Source organism: Lipophrys pholis, assembly GCF_963383615.2.
Source record: "Lipophrys pholis genome assembly, chromosome: 14".
NCBI lineage: Eukaryota > Metazoa > Chordata > Actinopteri > Blenniiformes > Blenniidae > Lipophrys > Lipophrys pholis.
The window spans coordinates 16,792,096-16,812,141 of record NC_137633.1 but is presented as its reverse complement, the minus strand read 5'-3'; the positions used below and the strand labels follow the sequence as shown (position 1 = coordinate 16,812,141).

At 44.0% G+C, this 20,046-nt stretch overlaps 1 protein-coding gene across 2 annotated transcripts in view; it reads left to right on the top strand.

Moving 5' to 3' along the window:
• prkd3 (protein kinase D3) overlaps positions 1-18,641 on the top strand; it is a 49,370-nt gene extending 30,729 nt beyond the window's left edge. Inside the window, exons 4-19 of one of the 2 annotated variants that reach the window (XM_080479925.1) lie at positions 1,617-1,748; positions 2,789-2,946; positions 3,762-3,957; positions 4,047-4,124; positions 4,212-4,398; positions 6,180-6,288; positions 6,482-6,559; positions 10,332-10,608; positions 11,656-11,708; positions 12,106-12,178; positions 12,261-12,367; positions 12,471-12,632; positions 14,276-14,374; positions 14,456-14,723; positions 15,029-15,114; positions 16,731-18,641. In XM_080479925.1, the coding sequence (XP_080336051.1) occupies positions 1,617-1,748; positions 2,789-2,946; positions 3,762-3,957; positions 4,047-4,124; positions 4,212-4,398; positions 6,180-6,288; positions 6,482-6,559; positions 10,332-10,608; positions 11,656-11,708; positions 12,106-12,178; positions 12,261-12,367; positions 12,471-12,632; positions 14,276-14,374; positions 14,456-14,723; positions 15,029-15,114; positions 16,731-16,904 (2,237 nt within the window). In that variant the 3' untranslated portion in view covers positions 16,905-18,641. Of the gene's footprint in view, positions 1-1,616; positions 1,749-2,788; positions 2,947-3,761; positions 3,958-4,046; positions 4,125-4,211; positions 4,399-6,164; positions 6,289-6,481; positions 6,560-10,331; positions 10,609-11,655; positions 11,709-12,105; positions 12,179-12,260; positions 12,368-12,470; positions 12,633-14,275; positions 14,375-14,455; positions 14,724-15,028; positions 15,115-16,730 lie in introns of both variants that reach the window. The other variant, XM_080479924.1, reaches the window with a different exon arrangement.
• Positions 18,642-20,046: the final 1,405 nt, after the last annotated feature.

Below are 20,046 nucleotides of genomic sequence, written 5' to 3'. Positions count from 1 at the left end.
AGTGTGTCTGGGTTGGCAGAAAACAACAGAGATGGGAGAAAACACAATAAGTGACACGACATGAGACGCAACACGCAGCTTTGGTGATGATGTTGATGATAACACAGACGTCCTGACTTATCAGGATTACACTGCAGTTCTTGGCTGGGTGTGCCCAGTCAGCTGTTGAAGCTGTGTCACTGCAGAGGTGACGCCCCCTACTGCAGCAAAGAGGTCGCAGCACGCACGCTTGTTTGCAATCGAGCTGAACGGTATAGGAAAATCACGATTGAGAACGCTCCATGTATGAGAATTAACAAGCCATTTAAAAAAAAAAAAATGAAATTAGGATTTCTCTGGCCTCATTTTTCAGAATTTACTCGATAAATTATGTGAAAATAAACTTTTTGTTCTCTGTATTTCTGAATTTACAAAATCTGGCATGAAACAATAAACAGCACTTCTTAACTGTGTTAGCTCCCTCTTTTGAATGCTGAAGGCCAACATGGACAGGATCAGTGACTCTGTTTTGCTCCAGTACTGCTCAATGGATGAAAGGCAACTTTATCAAACTGAGTGAAGCTAAAACTGTCTAACTCATCGGCACAGACACTCCAATGACTGAAATAATACAGACTGGGAGAGCTGGCCTTCAAGAAAAACCAAGAGTAAAAACACCCCCAAACAATCATACCAGTAATGCTACCAAAACACCTGAAAACCTGCCAAAATAAAAGGTTTAGTACGGTATATATTTCTGAAAGCTTCAGGGAGCCACTATAGAAGGGATAAATAAGGGGACGCAGGTTGCAGACAACTGGTCCAGCCTATTCAGTAGGCTTTGTATGAGGTTTGACACTACTGCAGAGGCGACATGGTTCGATCTTTACAATGCATAATTTACCAGTTTGACCAAAAATCTGCAGCAAGTATTGTAAAAAAATAAAATAAAGGATATTAAAATAGATCACATTTCTTATGTATTTTTTCATCTACTCCTAGTTGCCATTAGTTTCAGTTTTTAATGATTAAACTCCTTTTTAAAACTCTGTTATCGTCTTCTGTTGAAGTTGTGAAAACCTGCGGAGCAGCTACAGTAAAGTTGAACATACTACTCATGCAATCCACGTTCGTCTTAGTTTAACATGTGGCCCAATGATTGGCCTAGACGTTGGACTAGACTCGAGTCTCAATCAAAAATGGTTGTTGGATTTTTGAAGTTGGATTAAACATTTGAAGGATTTTTTTTCTTGAATTTTTTTAAACATAGTGTTCAGCACAGTACACTCTCGTGTCACACTTAAGACCTTATTTTTCTTTTAATGTGGGCAGTCAAATACCTCCCTTCTTTGAAAAACAGCCTACAAATGAGCTTTTTTGTCGTGTGAATGCAACTTGTTTCTGTTGGAAGAAAATTCTATTTCACTTTTTCACTTTTTTTTAAAAATCACAATCTATGTGAAAAGGGTCACAAGTAATAATAACGTTAAGCTGCATTTCTCACCTTTTTGGTTCTTTTGCCATCATTTCTCAACATCGTTCTTGTTATTCCTCAGTTTTATTTACTTGCTTTCTCTTTACTTTCACCAGGTTTCATGTTTAATTTTTTTTTCCCCTCTCCTCGTTATTTTTTCCAGCTCAAGCCACAGTCGAAGACTTCCAGATCCGACCTCATGGCCTGTACGTCCACTCCTACAAAGCCCCCACCTTCTGTGACTACTGTGGGGAGATGCTGTGGGGTCTGGTCCGACAGGGGCTCAAATGTGAAGGTTAGGAACATGCACACAGCGCTGGCTGAGCACTCCCGAACGGAACATGTTAGCGCCAATCCTTTAGACTTTTTCTTCTGTGTCTTGGGGATAAGTTGTGGAAAATCCATCCTGTCGTGTTGCAAAGACGCGCAACTACGCCAAAGATTGTCTGAACACTGCAGCCACTGACATGCCTGGAGTGAAGGCAGGCTGATGCAGCTTTTACGTTTGACATTTTATAACCTCATTTCTGATACTCTGTTATCTTGTCTCAAAAGTCCATTCGAGGTCCTCAAAGTGTATCATTTAAATGTGCGTTGAATCTTTAAAAGTGCAGGATGGAAATTTGATGTAATTCCACTTTTGTGTGTTAAGTGGCAGTAGTGAGTTGCTGTAGCACTCAGTTTCTTTTCAGTCGGGCTCTTTTCAACTTCTCTTAGTGTTTTGCCACTTTGCTCTTTAGATGTAACCGAAGAACTCCAGCCTCTGTTGTGTTTACCATATTTACTGGACTATGAGTCCCAACTGAGGGTAAAACACAGAAAAATGCATCACAAAGAGGGAAAAGTTGTACTGGTGTATAAGATATATTTATTTTTCCATACTCAGATGTAGCTGCATTATTGATAAACCTGGACCAGCACTTTTAAACACTTTGTGATTTTCATCTTTGAAATGTACTATTTAAATAAAATTGACTTGCTTAGTTGTTCAAGGATCGTCTTACAATCAGTTCCTTCGCGTCTGGCTTAATTGATTTCTTGCTCTCATTATTTGTTTTCTTCATCACAATGACAGTTTCTCACACATTCAGAACTTTCTGATGCTCTGTCGTATATTTAGTTTTTTCTGTGGAATAGTAGCAGCATTCTGTTTCATTCTCATTCAGTGACATTTGGTGGTCCTCCTTGTATATTTTGATATGTAAGTCGCTTCTTTCTGCTCTTTAGTTTAAGTGGCATGATCAGCCAAACGACTAAAAAAGTGGGACTTATATCGTAACATAGATTTTGATGGAGTAACATTTTCAATGATTGATCCTGTGTTTCAATTTTAAGGATGCGGGCTGAACTACCACAAGCGCTGTGCCTTCAAGATCCCAAATAACTGTACTGGCGTCAGGAAGAGGCGCTTGTCAAATGTCTCGCTGCCTGGACCCTCTCTCTCCGTCCCCCGGCCGGCACCTCCTGAAAATGCGGTGGTGGTCCTGGACGAGGTGAGTTCAGACTTCTTGGACGGAGTCGGAACCAATCCAAAAGTTACACAAGGAGCAATATAAGAGGAATTCGGCGTCTGCTAATCGTCTGAATCATCAGCTTTGACATGAGCCAGGTCAGTTTAGCCAAGAATGTTGGTCAGTCAGTCCACACGCAGCTCCAGAGCTCCATCCATGTCGTTAAATGTTTCTAAACTTATCAAATCTGGCTCCTGTCCAGGGGAGGACCTCCTGGGGCCGTGTTGTAGATTCGCACTGATGCATAAAATTTAATTGAGCCCTGAAGAGAGATCTGCAGCGTGGCCTTATAAAACAGTTTTTTTGGTTTTGTTTTGTGTACACTCTTTTGCCTATGTCCTTGTAAAAGGTCATCTGGAAATGTAATTATGTTAATGACATTAAAAGCCCATTCAAGTCCAGATTTATGTATCTACTCACATGTTGACAAAAAGCAAGAAAGGATCTTTCCTACTTCTGTTTGGAGCTTCTAAATGGCCCCATTTACTCTGTCCAAAGCTGAACTAAACGCTCATATGTGGGTCGTCATGACAAAATTCAGTAATCTTATTTATGCCACAAGGATTGTGAATAATAGAAAAAGTCATGCTAACTCTCTATGAAAAATGACATTTTTTCCCCTCTTTCTTTTCTTCTACTGCCGTGTCATTTTTCACCGTCTTTCTCCATCACTCAACCCTTCCCTCTGCGGCCGCTCTTCCTCTGTTTTCCCCACTGCTGCCTTCCTGCATATGGTTTTTAATTCTTCTCAACATCTCTCTATCCCCCCCTTTGGTTTCCATCGTTCCAACCTTCAGCAGCAGAGGTCCCATCAGGAGGCGGGGAAGCGCATCCTATCCTGGAGCGGCAGGCCTATCTGGATGGACAAGATGGAGAAGACGCGGGTTAAGGTGCCGCACACTTTCGCCATCCACACCTACACCCGCCCGACAATCTGCCAGTACTGCAAGCGTCTGCTCAAGGGCCTCTTTCGCCAGGGCATGCAGTGTAAAGGTAGGACGGCCCAACCGGGGTGTGTTTGTCATGTATTGTGGTGCAGTTTAGGAAATCTTCACAATGAATTTTGAAATGTCATTTTCCAGATTGCAGATTCAACTGCCACAAGCGTTGTGCTTCAAAGGTACCAAGAGACTGTTTGGGGGAGGTAGACTTCAATGGAGGTGAGTTGTCCGCCTGCTTTCAGAGTAAAAACGGCATAAGAGGTCAAATTTATGCAACTACACATGGTTGTTAATGTGGGTGCGTAGAGCCGGCCAGCCCTGGTCCAGACTCGGACACCACCATGGATAATATGGAGGTCGACAGCAATGATATGGACGGTGGCAGATCACTGGATGATCCAGAAGAACCGTCAACCCCAGATGAGAGGATGTTTGACATGGACTCTCCCTTCCTGGATAGAGAGAAAGACGAAGAGCCCATCAAAACTATCAGGTACCAAGAGATCTATTCACTTTCAGGTGATCCACTTCTCTTCCTGTGTGGCTGCAGGTCAATTCTTTTCCCCAATTGTTTCCCATCGATCCGTCCCTGTTTACACCACAGATCCTGAGCACTTTGCTGGATATGAATTAGATTGGGCATCAGTTTGAACCATGAGAGTTGGTTCAAAGGCTTCTTGTTTCGAAACACAATCCTCCGTTGGGCGGTGTGGAAACATTCTGATGACCCGCTTGACGTCACGGCGGATGGAAGTCGGGATGTGATCAAAACACCTGCAGCTCCTTGTTTGTTTGGTGAAACTTGTAGCCTCCATCGCTCTGAAACACCAGCTGACTGATTACTGAAGCCAACAGAACGATTTGCTGGAGGATGTAAAGCTTCTCTGGTCAGTGTATCAGAAACAACCTATCCTGCGATATGTTGTGCAGCTTCTAGTATTCCGCAAGAAAAATCCGCTCTTAACACACAGAAGGTGATTTTATCCACAGTTGAAACATTTTAGCCAAATTTGAAGCTTACATCTGTTATACTCACAATGCAATTACTATACTGATTTGAGTTTGCTACAGCCTTTTCTTTTTCCTAGAAATTGATTTCACAAAATGGACTTCTCTTTTCTCAGGAGTCTAATGTTCAGCCTCCAGTGTTTTGCATCACAACCGCCTCCAAACCAAAACACTGACATTTCACTCACATCAGTGACCTAAACATTGACTTAATAATCATTATGTAGGATAAGAAGCAAGCCACAAGTTGCTTTTACCAATCAGATTTAAAATGCTGCCTGTAAAATATTTTACATGGCAGTGAGCTACGGCAGGAGTAGTGAAACCGGTGAGGAATAAGCTGCGGACACTGAAGACTGTGTCTAAAACTGTATGTAACCAGGAAACATCTGAGTGGTTCAGCCCTGTTTAGCATGTGTATGTGTCAATGTGTCATTGTGTGCACCCTTGTTTCCCAGTATTAAAAATTGTAACAACAGCTGACAGTTAAATGTGTTTTATGCTTGCTTTATTTTAAAAAACAATTGTATCATCCTATATTTGGACCAATGTAATTTTCTAAATGCATTTGCTTTATATTAGCATGTTAAATACGCTCTGTCAAGATTTGCTCCTTTGAAAGTAAGAAGAAAAAGTTTGAATGCTTATCACAGATGCTCGTCTCATGTCTTCCTGTCCTTGTGGCAGAGGTGCAGGACCGTGAGGTGCTTGTTGTGTTTCTCTAGGTGGCAGTGTGTGCTTGGTGCCAGCAGCTTTCTTGGCCGGCTGCTCACTTTCATTTTTTTTTAGTTTTCTGATGCACTTTGCCTTTTGAGAACTCCATCAAAGAGCAACAGGAAAGGAAGGAGGGGGCAGGGACAGCCTCTGCTAATGTCACCAGCCTGAATCAAACCGGAGATGCTGTCTGTGGTTAGGTTTTATTGAGCAGGTCTAACTGCCCTGTTTCTGTTTATTCTTCTCCAGCAGCAGTTTTATATTTCCAGCCGTGTTGTCATTGCTACCAGCATAAAATCACTTCCTATCCAGGATTTCTGGAAGGAAAGACCTACCAGACACCGGCGAGTTAGAAAAGCAAACACATAAAGTTTCATATACTTACTATGCAGCAGGTGAATTAGCACGCTGGCAGTCAGTGGTGTTTTATATTGAGCTGGAGGAAAATGACATGCCATGAAAACAATCAATAAAATCCAGGTTTCGTGTGTGTGTGTGTGTGTGTGTGTGTGTGTGTGTGTGTGTGTGCGTGTGTAGCCCTTCCACGAGCAGCAACATCCCACTGATGCGGGTGGTCCAGTCCATCAAACACACCAAAAGGCGGAGCTCCACTGTGGTGAAGGAGGGCTGGATGGTTCATTATACAAGCAGGGACAACCTGGTAAGACTGATAACCCCAAAAAGGGCCAACAGAGGAGCCCAGTCTGAAATGACTGTGCTCGTCCTGTACTGGGGGAAACTTGTCATGAATTCAGCACAAAAAGGTATCTTCCTCTGGGGATCAGTATTTGCAGGTGGCACATGTTTTGCCAATTAGATATTCTCATTTTACCGTGTTTCCCCTTTTTTAACAGCGGAAGAGACATTACTGGAGGCTTGACAGCAAGAGTCTGAGTCTGTTCCAGAACGACACCGGAGCCAAATTCTACAAAGTAAGCTTGAAACCGTCATTTCTCTCTTCCACTCAGAACAGAAACTCTGCCCTGCTATCTTATGATTCAGAAGAGGCTGTTCGGGGGTGACCTGCTTTCATATTTCTGTGCGGATATTGTTTGTCATTTTTAATGAATGGTAAGTAAATAAGGTCTAACCAGCGGCAGTGCCTGAGTCAGCTTGAGGGTTGTCATGTTGCAACAGTAAACTATCCCGAGGTCAATTTTGGCATTCTTGAAATTTCCCCTGTGGTTTTGCACCCTGCGGCCCGGTCTCTTCCTTGCATGAAGTGAAAGGGTCACGTCACCAGTATAGCTGCTTTAGTTTCAGTGCTGTCGCTAATTTAACAAATGGGGCATTTGGAGGGGTTTTTAGAAGAAACTAAAAATTGCATAATATAATGATTAAAAAAGAAAAAAAATGAATCTATTGGAGAATTTTGATGCACAAAAACAAACAGTGGCTTTCCCCCCCAAAAAGTAGAATGTTTTTTTGCTGTAAGCTACCTCCCACTTGAAAATTTTAATTTATTACATGGATAGTTACTAGTTATTTATCTGAAAAGTTGCTCCCATTTGGAGGAATAACTACTGTAGGACTTCTATTTTCTCAAGTACAAAACTATTATTTTGGCAAATGTCTATTTTACGCGAAGCTTAGCTGAAGTTTCATTAGTTAGTTGGAAGAAGATGCTCTATATTCGAGAGATTTGCAGTTCCTGTACAGTAAAGCAAACATTTATGCTAATGTATTTGGTTCTAAGGCCCCATTTCCATGACAATGTTTCATGTGAAAATTCATCGCTTTTGCATTTCCATTTCAGAAAAGTCTCGCATTTCGACTGCAACATTTTGATAACGAGGTCCGTTAACACAGAAATGACAAAAACAATGCAGTTTTCATGTTGGGCCACTAGTAGGAGCTGTTGTTTGTTTTCATATGAGACCACACACACTTCCGTGCAGACAACAATACACTTTAAACATTACCAATGGCGAGTACACAAACATTCGTATGGACAGACGACTTAGTTGGATAGTTATTATGGTGACTCTCAACTGTAGAACTACCTAGTCTCAGGAGACTATGGACTGGGAGTAATAACAATCTGGTGGCCGCCATTGTAATTGTCCTTCTACTCACGCATGTGCAGAAGAACTTTTTACTACGTCTGTGGTACGCATGTCCAGTAGAAGAGTTTCAGAAAAGTTGCGTTTTCTCCCTTTTACACCGAGACTGAGTCGGAGGATTTTCGAAAACTTAGAACCGTCAATATTTCTCTCAGGAGGACCAAGTTAGTTTAGGATTAATAAAACACTCCTCTGGTAAATGGGAGTTTAGGATAATAAGTATTTAGTACCACAGTCCTGGTTTGAGTCCATGTGTGAGCTTCCTCCGACAGACCGTTTGCCCTGTGATGAAATGGCGACCCGTTGATCGTGTGCCTTGCCTTCACTCATGACCCAGTGAAGAAGAATGGATGGAGCAGCTTGTCAGTTTTGGCTAATGCTAAATGCTTAAATGAGCAGGGCAGAGCGAGACGGCATCTGTGAAACTGTTTTCACGAGTAACGAGCCCACTGAACTTTCTTCTTCGAACGGTGATGAGTTACTGATGTGGGACTGCCAAAGTAGTGGCGTTGCAGGAATACGCTGCTTCATCACGCGTTGCTCCCGGGCCAAGCTCTGAGCTAAATGGCATCATTTCAAATGTGTGACACTTCCCGCTCAGTGGCAGCGCCGAAGTCAGTCATTACACTGCCACAGGGGCTTAGTAGTGGAGTAATTACATGCTGAGGCCTGAGTGAGGGAACTGCAGCCTGTGAGGTAAAGACTTCCACATGTGTGTTGGTGGTGGTGCATGCGTGCGTGCGTGCGTGCGTGTGTGTGTGTGTGTGTGTAGGAAAATGAGGGGGAGATGTAATGATTTTATTGTTCATGTCGCTTTGTGTGTTCTGAGAATTTGACACCTCGCCGAGCTGCGGTTGGAGGTACACTGCTCCCAGTGTCGGTGGTGGGGGGTCGGGGGTGGGGGGCATCGGCTCACGCCGGCGTAACAGGTGGTTTCATACACAGGTGTATGAATGTCCTGCGTCTCTTCCTGTGCACCGTTTCCATTCAGTTTAGTTGTGTATCAAGCCAGAAAAGCTTAATTCCTACTGCCTTTTTCTTCAATTACTCTGTCACACCCTGCATCCCCTGCCACTAAAGTCTTTGAGAGGAAACCTCAGTGGGGAGCGAGTCCTCAGGGTGTGTTTACTGGCAGCTTTATGTGGTTCTTTATTATCAACTTGGCACTCAGCAATGCTTAAAACCTTCAGGGGACTAATTGAAAGCTGGCTGTAAATCCCTTCGTTTTATGCTGCAGCGTTTGCTCTTTGTCTCCTGCCCCTTTACTTCAAATCACACCATTTTTATCTGCACATGACAATGTGAGTGGATTTTCTGTGCTTCCTTCTGGGGGTCTCTTTTAAGTGAGCCACTCTTTCTTTATTAGCTGGGTCGGCATCCGGGAAGCCGTTTGTCTTGGACTTTTGCCTTTCATTTGTCTGAAGCCTGCTGCTCATCAGTGTGTGGCCACTGTCCTCCCCTCTCCCCTTTTTTCTTTATACCTCCGATCTGATTAGTGGTGGTCTCGTGGTGGCTTGCTTGCCAGGCATGGCAGCCATTTTCACCATTTGGAAGCCATAACTGCTGCTCGTTTGAAGATGAGACCCCTGTACTTGTGGCTTTCTCTGAAGAACCTTTCATGGGGGTGAGGGGGCTTCTCTGTCTCTGCCAGACTCTGTGTGCCCTGTCACACTAAAACACGGCACACACACACACACACACACACACACACACACACACACACACACACACACACACACACACACACACACACACACGCGCCACCCCGTTGTGGAACAGTAGTTGCCTCATCTTTCGCCTCTGTGGCTAGCGGTAGCGCCAGCGGCTCGTGCTCAGAAGGGGCCCTCCAGGTCGACCCGGCCCTGCCTTGTAATCAGGGAACCAGAGCGCTCGGGCCACCGCAGGGCCCCGCTCACGTGACCGGGCCCCGCTAACCACAAGCACTTCATCCGATACTCTGTGGTGAGCCACGCGGAGGGGACGGCGTGCGCCTCCGCAGGCCCCCATTGGCTGGAAGTTCTATGTGTTTTTTCAGCTCCGACCCTCCCTCCTGTGTTTGATTTGAGAGTTTGAAAGGGGAAGGGAGACTTTTAAAGTGTGCTGCCTCTGTTCTCTCTGAGAGAGAAGAGAGAGAAGAGGAGAGGGCAGAGTTAGAGCTGGAACGACTGAGAGTGTGAGTGTCACCACCTGTACTACTGATCTGCATTGATACCTGTTGTCATTTTATTGTTTGGATGTAACAGGGCAACTTTTGGTTGAGGTGATTATTATAACAATGCATGATGCCAAATTTAAGCAAATCAAGCAACATTGTTTGCGACATTTCTGCTACTATTTTCTTAATGTTTCCATCAATTTTTTGGTATATTTTTTGTATTAATCATTAATTTTTTTCTGTTATATGTATGCAACTATAAGTCTGCCTTTTTGTCCTTATGTGTATTTAATTTTCCATTCATTCAAAAAAGGTCAAATCAATGTCTATTCCGTGTGCTTGTGTGTTGTAATATTTTTAGTGTAATTGACAGGAGCATTAGTATCCATATTGAGAAAGATAGATCAAACCTACGAGGGAAACACATGATATAGCATTTCTCTTTCGTCTGTTTTTCTAATTAGCCGTCTCTCTCTGGTCCTACAGGAAATCCCCCTGTCTGAGATCCTCCAGGTAGAGCAGTCCAGAGACTACAGCAGTCTGGCCCAGGGCAGCAACCCTCACTGCTTCGAGATCATCACAGCCACCATGGTCTACTACGTGGGGGAGAACAACGGCAGCCACTACCACAGCCCGGCACTGGCCGCCTCTGGAGTGGGCATGGAGGTGGCCCAAGGCTGGGAGAAGGCCATCCGACAGGCCCTGATGCCCGTCACCCCTCAGCCCAGCGTGGCCAGCGCTGTTGGCCAGGGCAAAGATCACAGTACGTTTGAATTTATTACAACTCCCTCCCATGCTTCGAAACAGAACAGTCCCACAGTTTGTTGTCCCCGTTTTCAAATAATACGCTCTTGCTTTAACAAAATGACTTTGTGCCTCCAAGCACCGGGACCAAGTGATGCTGACTTTGATTATGTGTGTTGAAAGCGTGCGGTTAGCCCAAATACAATGAAGAGCTTTCTTTGCATGACCTTAATTTAAAAAAAAAAAAAAAAAGGCTTTGATGACTTGCAAAATGTCTTAAAATGCAGGGGAAAGCCCTGAATTAGTGTTTGCAGGCCGGAGGAAGTGAGGCAGTGAAGTCACCTTTTGGAGAGCAGAGTTACATGACTGAGAAACTGAGCTCAGCTCCCATTGGTCGGGACAGAGGTGCTATTGTTCGGGCATGGGGGTGACAAATCCATCACATGGGCTTCACATGAAAGTCTTATCACCACTAAATACAAGCATTACACAACGCTGTGGAACTTGTGTTACTTTTGAAACCATTTATTTAAAAACGTTTTTTTTTTCCTACTTATCTGGAATAATTTGAAGTTTTTGTAATTGATATGGATCTTTCTGGAATGGAAGCATACAGGGCCCTACTTAAAGATTTGTCTGTGACAGGAGCTGAATGATTTTTGAACATTCTCCTACTGACTTTTATCTCTCACTGCCTTCTCATTGGCCAGTTTGCAGAATTGGCCCCCTGCTGCTGCCTGGTATTTTAAGTTTTGAAATGCGTTACATACTTGCACTATTCGGTCACACATAGCTTTCCAGATCAATTTTATAGCCAATTCATTCTGTAATAAAACGCTTCATTATGTGGAGCTGTGACTTATTGCATGCAGCTGCGATAAGGCCGAAAAAGGCTTCAGAAAAAAAAGAAAGAAAAAAAAAGAAACCAGAAGTACTAATATTTGAGCAATGCACCTCTGACTTGGATTACTTAAGGATTCACTCGCTGCTTTTGTGGGTCGGTGAAGCAGCATTTTTTCCATTGTTGAAAGTAGGAATCATTGTGTGTGTGTGTTTTCTCCTGCAGAAGAGCTGTCCATCAGCATATCTGTGTCCAACTGCCAGATCCAGGAGAATGTGGTAAGTGGAACCTCTTTTTCTTTTTCTTCTTCTTCTTCACGATGCTCTTGCACAATTTCCCAGCACAGCCTGCAAATTCATGCATTTATGTTCCATTAAAGTCGCTGCTGCGGTGAGATCAGAAATCGTATCCTACTGTTTCTTTCACTCCAACATGCAGTGTAAATGGGGAAGCTGCAGGCTGTTTCTTTTTGGTCTTTTGGACTCAGTTCCACTTCTGCTTCGAGTGAAAGTTAAACATTTGGCAACACCAGACAACATTTTGGAAGAGCAACACTTGTGCCGCCAAACCAGCGATGATGTAACTGTTGCTGATTGCCTGTTGCAGCATGGAAAATTAACTTGAATGTTTCCACAAGAAAAGAGTACAACACTGTATTTCACCGACTGTGTGCAGGATATTGCCTCGGTGTACCAAATCTTTTCCGATGAAGTGCTGGGATCAGGCCAGTTTGGCATAGTGTATGGAGGTATGTCCCGGTTATCATATACTGCAGATCCAGCATGAATTTCTTTGATAAGTAACTACTGCTATCTTAATGTATATTTTAGGCAAACATAGAAAAAGTGGCAGAGATGTGGCCATCAAGGTTATTGACAAGATGAGATTTCCCACCAAGCAGGAGAGCCAGCTCAGGAATGAGGTGGCCATATTACAGGTGAAGACACAATCCAGCGTTTCTGTTCATTTTTGGAGCATCTGATGTTAAGAAATATGTTTACGAAGCAAAGGTGTCTCATGTTTCACATGTTTTTCTGCAGAATCTGCATCATCCAGGCATCGTTAACTTGGAGTGTATGTTTGAGACGCCCGAGCGGGTGTTTGTCGTCATGGAGAAGCTGCACGGCGACATGCTGGAGATGATCCAGTCGAGCGAGAAGAGCAAACTGCCTGAGCGAATCACCAAGTTTCTGGTCACACAGGTGTGTGCTTCAAGAGCGGCTGTTTTACCCTTTGAATTACCTCATTCTTCCCTCGCGCTTTAAATGTCATCCGGTTCGGTTTTTATTTATACAGCGCCATTTACAACACAGCCATCTCACGGCACTTTACTTTCTTGTAAAGTCTATAGAGAAAATGCCAACACCACCACATAAGCAAGCACAGGCCACAGTGGAAATGAATAACTCTTGTTTTTCAAGCCAGCCTTGCAACTAGTTGTGTCCGGTTGGTGATGGGACAGAAAACCACACAATTAATAAACACAGTGCATCCTCATGGGACCAAGAAATCCTGTTTAAAAACTTGAAGAAAAAAAAAAAAAAAAAAAGCCAGAGCAGGAATTAGCCATTTCTTATTGACATGATCTCAACCTTTATGCCTCTACTTCTACTTGATCCACTTTAGGAGTTCCAGAATCAATTCTAGCTAAGAATGAGTGAAGACAAGGTACACCAAAGAGGTTACCAGGCCATCACAGTGCAAAGATAGAAAGAGAGCGTTAATTACACTCAAATTCACAGAGAAAGGGCTCCTAACTGGCCTCGAGCAGAGTTTTGGACTGTGGAAGGAAAGTGGCACATGAAGGACATGCACATTCTGACAAAAACGAATCAAATCCAGAGCACTTCTTGCTATGAGGCGAAAGTGTGAACCACGACACCAACATGTGTCCCCTTAGGTTGCTATAATCTGCGGAGTCTCGGCTTTCTTTTATTTAATAGTTTGTGTTTGGCATAACATGGTAGATTACTAACGTCTGAAATATGTGATTGCACTAAATTATTAAGTTGTTTGTTTCCGGGTTGTAGAGCTTTGCAAGGGTTAAAAACCCAAACTGGTTTATATTCCAAAAATGATTTAAAATGAAACTGTCCACATGTAAACTAATTTACAAACCAGTGAGCTTTCCTTCAGCTCCTGTTTTATGTATTTTCACTTCATTCATTTTGTCAAACAGCTTTCTTACCTCTGTCTGTGTCTTGTAGTTTGTGGAGTGATGAGCCTCTGCTCCAGCTCTGGGGCCTGTTTATTCTTGTGGTTAGCCGATTGAAGCGGGCTGAGGGGAGGGATGTTTACGGGATTTGGTCTGCGTGGCATCGCGGCCTCCTCCTCCTCTGCCGTGGATTACAGCCTGCAGTGTGCTGGTGGCTTTGTGGCCTGATTCGAAAGAGTGACGGGCTCCGGGGAACCTCCATGGATCTCCGAGTCCTGAATGGGAGCGGGGCCATTAACAACAGTCCCATTAGCTGTGGCCGGCCGGGCTCTGATGTGGCCGGGAGGACTTCTGTCGAAGCCAGGGTCAGGGTAGGGGAGCCAGGCGCGCTGTGGTTTTTGGTAGCGCGCCATAGGCAGACATATGCGGCGTGCGCCAGGCCTCGTGAATACAGATGAGATGATGAGATGAGATCATGTGTCCTTATGTGAAGGCACTGGTCAAGATGGGAGTATTTATGGGCATTAGTATGCTTACACTGCCACTACATTTCCATATGGCAGAACCAGAGATTGCAATGCATAGATTATACAAACAGCACTCTGTTTATAAAGCACGCTCTATGGGTTTGGAGTTTACACTCTCGTCATCTGGATTGTTTTAGCTGAATCTGCGCTGTGTTTGCAACAGATCCTCGTGGCCTTGAGACATCTGCACTTCAAAAATATTGTTCACTGTGACTTGAAGCCTGAGAATGTACTACTGGCCTCTGCAGAGCCGTTTCCTCAGGTAAAACACTCATATATGCTGCTGCATGTTTTTCTTCCATTAGCGTGAATATGTTCACCAATTTTCATCGTATTTGTCCAGGTGAAGCTGTGCGACTTTGGCTTTGCGCGCATCATCGGCGAGAAATCGTTCCGGAGGTCGGTGGTGGGAACCCCGGCGTACCTGGCCCCCGAGGTGCTGCGCAGTAAAGGCTACAACCGCTCCTTGGACATGTGGTCGGTGGGAGTCATCGTGTATGTCAGTCTGAGCGGGACCTTTCCTTTCAACGAGGACGAGGACATCAACGACCAGATCCAGAACGCCGCTTTCATGTACCCGCCGACGCCCTGGAAGGACATCTCAGTGGAGGGTAGGTCTGATTGCTGCACTTTAAGCATGAAAGTCCCTATCGCTTCATATAATCTGAGCAGGCGGTGACTTGTTTGCTCCAGTAGTTTACTGTCAGACTGACATTTAGACTCGCAGCTGCAGAGCTGACACCCCACCTACACGTCTGGGTCGTCTGAACTTTGAGATGAATCACCAACTGTCCAACCAGCATTTCCCCTCTTGTCTCAAATACTGTGTGCACTGTGATGCACAGTCAAACCAACAGTGTTAATGCTAATAATTAGAGTACTGATGAAGACGCTCCTCTTCTGTTTTATCTCTCAGCCACAGATCTGATCAACAATCTCCTTCAAGTCAAGATGAGGAAGAGGTACAGCGTGGACAAGTGTCTCAGCCATCCCTGGTTACAGGTGAAGCACTCACATGTTCTATTAGCCTCTTGAAATGAGTAGTTTTTATAAAATGTCAATCATACATCATGTAAATCCAATAAATGTCATGACTGGAGGAATATTTTTTTACAAAAATATCAGAAAACACTCTGCTGTTAGCTTGTACCAGCTAGAGGTCATTCATTACATGTTTATACAGCAGGAACTTAAACTCCACAGCAATTGGCTCAAATTATATTTGAAGAGAACGATATTTGGCCTGAAGGCCTGTAATTTAAAGAGGCATATTTGCCCAGGGTTTAAAGCAACATTATGTCACTTTATAATCTTCTCATTGAAAGAAGGAACATCTAAAAACTGCTTTGTCCACTCCAATTTACTAAGCTTGTAAAACATCAGCTTTACATTTGGACTAATTTGCTTTTACTTCCTCAGTTCAGTTTCTAAGAAATAGCTCACCTCTTCTTTTATCCGCTTGATCCAAATCTTCTTTTCACTCTCTTATTTGTGTAAACTGCCTCATTTTATTAAAAAAAATTTTCGAACCCTACCTGTCAGCTTTAAACCCTGTTCACACAAGAAAGATCTGCCAGTTGGTTTTGTACGACCGCCGTACTGAGAGAATCCCAAGAAATGTTGAAAACACTATATTTGCCATGCAAGGCCATGAGTGTATGGCCACTGCGATGGTACTCAATATACTGTTGATTTCAAAAGGATGAGCGGCACCTTGGAAACATCCTTTGTTATTTTCTTTTAAGAATTTGTCAACCAGTGCTGCTCTCAGGGACAAAACAGCTCGAAATGAAGTGCTCATATGCAACTTTTCCCATTTTCATTTGACTAACTTGTGTCATGAACATGTCCTTGGTCTCCTTATTAATGTAATGTAATGCAGATTACACTCCTCGCTGGGCCTGCTGGTGGAGCTATAGTTCATGAAGTTGTCTGACCCGTATGTCTCATGATGTTTCATGCTAATCCAACAAATATTTTGAGCGCAGTGGGCAGGTGGCAAATAAACCAAAAGGTTTTGAATATTCATCCATTTTCAATACCGCTTTTTCCAAGCGGCTGCAGGCTGCAGAATCAATTCAAGCTCACAGGAGGTAAAGGCAGGTTACAAATACTCAAATTCACACCGAGAAGCAAATTTGAGTCCCAGATCAACCTGGCATGCATGTTTTTGAACTGTTGAGGGGAAACTGTTGATATTTTCCATTGTTGAACAGATGTAGCACAGGTGTGGGTGATTCCTGCAGATAATAGAGATGAATAGACGTAGTTCTCCTCGGAAAAAAAGAGATTCTGCCAAAGCTCGGTGCAAACAGTGATCTTGTGACGAAAGAAGATATAGCAAGAGAGACTCTCCAGTTTGAATTTGAACTGCATTTTCTTCCTCTTATTTCAGTTTTCAGTTTCTGCTGTTAGGCTGAAACTAAAAAGGCTTTTTCTTTCTCTTAAATATAACTCTTATTTAGCTTTGAGGTTTATGGGAAGAAAAAATAACTGATCAGGTAGCAGCAATGCTAAAAGAAGAAGTTGGAATTTCCTTTGAGATAGGGAAAAAGTCTTGTGAGAACAGCACAATTTTCCTCCTGGCAGAATTTTAAAGTTCCTGTTCCTCTTCCCAGGGCTATCAGACATGGCTGGATCTGAGGGAGTTCGAGACGCGGCGAGGCGAGCGCTACATCACCCACGAGAGCGACGACGCGCGCTGGGAGGAGTACGCAGACGAGCACAGTCTGGTTTACCCCAAACATTTCATCATGGCTCCCAACCTGGACGACATGGAAGAGGACCCCTAGTGGCAGAGGGGAGTCGCTACTATATCGTGAAGGACAGGAATTGTCACCGGGGACTTTGCGCACAAAGCTTTGGGAGTGGAAGGTTTTCCCTCCAGAACTGTTTGTTGTGGAAACAGTGAGAAGCAGGAGAGTCGCTCTCAGGAGGCTTCGGAAGTGGGGAAAAAACCCAGATTTTGTAGCGCGACGCAGCGCTACAAACGGCCAGCAGGTGGAGCTGCGTATCAACAGGAGAAAAATTGCGAAGAGAGAGGCGTGCTCGCTCTTCTTTGTACCGTATGAAAACATTCCATGGACTCGCAGTTTTGGCTCAGTTTTGAGAACAATCTCAGACCAAACTCGAGAAGTTGAACGTAACGGCTTATACAGCTAATTTATACGCAGTTCCCTACAGCTCTTGAATTATACAAGCTGCGTTATTGTTCATTGAAAAAGAGACGCTCACACCAGGATTAAAGGGCACTTTTCACAAGGGATTTCTGGTCCGAGACTCAAACATCTCCGTTTGTTGTCATCTCCGAACTGTTTGTGAGGCTGTCCTTTGGTAAGAAACTGGAACCATCACATGCTCTGTATGTATTTGTATGTTTATTTTTTTGTAAATGTATTTAGTATTGTAGGTTTTTGCACTATGTTACTATTGAACATAGCAATTGAATAGAAACACTATTCACTGCGACCGAAAACCAAGCATATTTCAATTGAAAATGCAAAACGTGATTGGTGGAATTCAGCGAAAAACTCGTCCAAGATTTGTTGTCTCAGCAGGTTTTTTTAATCGCCACGTCGAAGGCCGTGCACGGGAAATAACCAGCTCCCCCTCTTCAATAAGAGAAATGACATTCCCCTGGTTCATTTCAGTGTTTCCAAACTGTTTTTCTTTCTTGTGAAGACGATGAACTTTCATCAAAGTGTAATCATGGAGCCGATGCTCCTGTTGGACATGAGCTTGAAACATGCAAGTGCACTCTCGTGTTCCAGCAACCGTGTCTCTGTGTCCCGTTTCCCTGAGCTTCTGGCCCGAATGTCTCTCTTCATCAGCTCTGGGTGTTGCTGATGCTCTGCAGGTGTCTGAAATGTTGCCGTCGGTTGGCCAAACTAGAACAAAAAATGCTGGTGTTGGTTGTTTTGTCTTGTCTGGATCAGCTGTTTTCAAAGTGTGGGAGGCTCGTCCCCCCGTCCCCCCCTCCCCGCAGACCTCGAACCACAATCCTCACACTGCACATGCTTTTGTCTCGCGCCATGGACTCATTGTTGAGTGAATGCCGGACTTCCAGATGTGTTTCTCATTATAAGATATTGTTCGGATCAAAAGACATTAAAAAGAATAACTCTTCTTGTGCTAGGCAGATGCTTTCAATTTGAAAGCCTATCGATTTTTTTTTCCTCAAGAATTAAAAGGAATAAAACGATCACGCTGGGAAAAGGTAACCCCCTCTTCACCCGCAGATTTTACTTGCTGCTGCGCCCCAAAGAGCAGGCCGACTCCACACTCTGAAAAACAACTGGTCCGGATCATTTCAGCACCTCGTCTGTATAAGGTTTGTTTGGTTCACATGGGAGTTTATAGGACTACACGCTTGTAGTTTGCTCTCTTTGTGTGTTTTGGGAGTTTGTTCCTCTTGTCCTGTTTTTTTTTTTTTTGTTTCTGTCTCTGTTGCCGCTGGATTGGCAGGTGTCAGTGTTTTGTATATTTCAGTACATATTAATTGAATAAAACCTTAACTATATGTGTCTTGGAGGAGTTTTCTATCTGTACACTTGTCTTACTTTACCGAGGGCTGCGTAAAGATAAACAAAAATCAAAGCCACTAGCTGAAGCATGATCTGAAACTTTAAGCACTTGCCTGCTAATTTGCCTGTTCTTTTGTTTCGCCATTTTTCCTGTGATTAGGCTTCGTAGCTGCTCAGTGGAACTAAACAGACTGCCATCGCAGCAACTACTTTACTCAACATTATCAAACGGATTTGGCATATAAAGCACTTCCTCACTGTTTCAGCAGCCCTAAAGTGCTTTGCATTGCTTGTGATCATTCACTCATGTATTATCGATGACCGTTGCCATGCAAGACGCCCAGAAGTTTTGAGGCTCAGTGTCTTGCTCAGGGACATTTTGTCACACGGACAGGGAGGAGATGGGGGGATTTGAACCTGAGAGCGTCTGATGGAGAGACAACCTACTCTACCAACTGACCCATACACGTATGAGTATGTAAGTTGTATGTGATCATGCAGCTGGATCATTCAGACGCTGCAGGTTACACCCTAGATTACCAGTTCATCACAGGACAAAGACGGACCGTCAACCACACACATTCTCAGTTACATGCAACTCAGAGACACTAATGCGCCTAAGAAATTGAACTGAAAGAGGAAACCGGTGAAAAAACATTCATGTACAGGTAGAATGTGTCATCTATCCGTCTATCTCCTGTACTCTTTTATCCAAATTAGGGTCACGGGGGGGGGGGGGGGGGGGCATCGAACTTGGTATATTCTCGACGTGAGGCAAGAGTACAAACCATCACAACACTGCAGCCCTAAATTAAGTTGATTTCTGCAGCTCCTCTGGAGAAGACATCATAAAGAAGTGCTCTGCAATAAAACATTAAAGAGCAACCAGGCTTCACATTTGTGGAGCGACTGCCTTCTAGCTTTGTGTGTGTGTGTGTGTGTGTGTGTGTGTGTGTGTGTGTGTGTGTGTGTGTGTGTGTGTGTGTGTGTGTGTGTGTGTGTGTGTGTGTGTGTGTCAGGACGTCTCGTGTCAGATCCCATTCTCCGCAGCTGGATGCGATTGTTGCACCGCTCTGAGCCGCTCTCTGCGCCAGTCGCTCACCACAAGGCCAGTAATGGTGCAGTTAAAGAGGGTGGTGGTGGTGGTGGCGCAGGGGTTTGTGGAGGACTTTGAAATCCCTGATGATAAAAGCTATCGCAGATCCCCCACCCCCCACCCCCCCTTCAAGTGGAGTGTGTGTTTGGCTCCAGCCTGTATGAATGAATCGTCTCCCTCTTGGACTGAGCTTCTTCAATGGGCTCATTGTTTGAAGGTGCAGTTTAACGTACGCCGCTGCAGAGAATAGGCAGCTGTCACTGATTCCGCCAAGTGTTTGAAGTGTGCTTCTCTTGATATCAACTGACCCCTGCT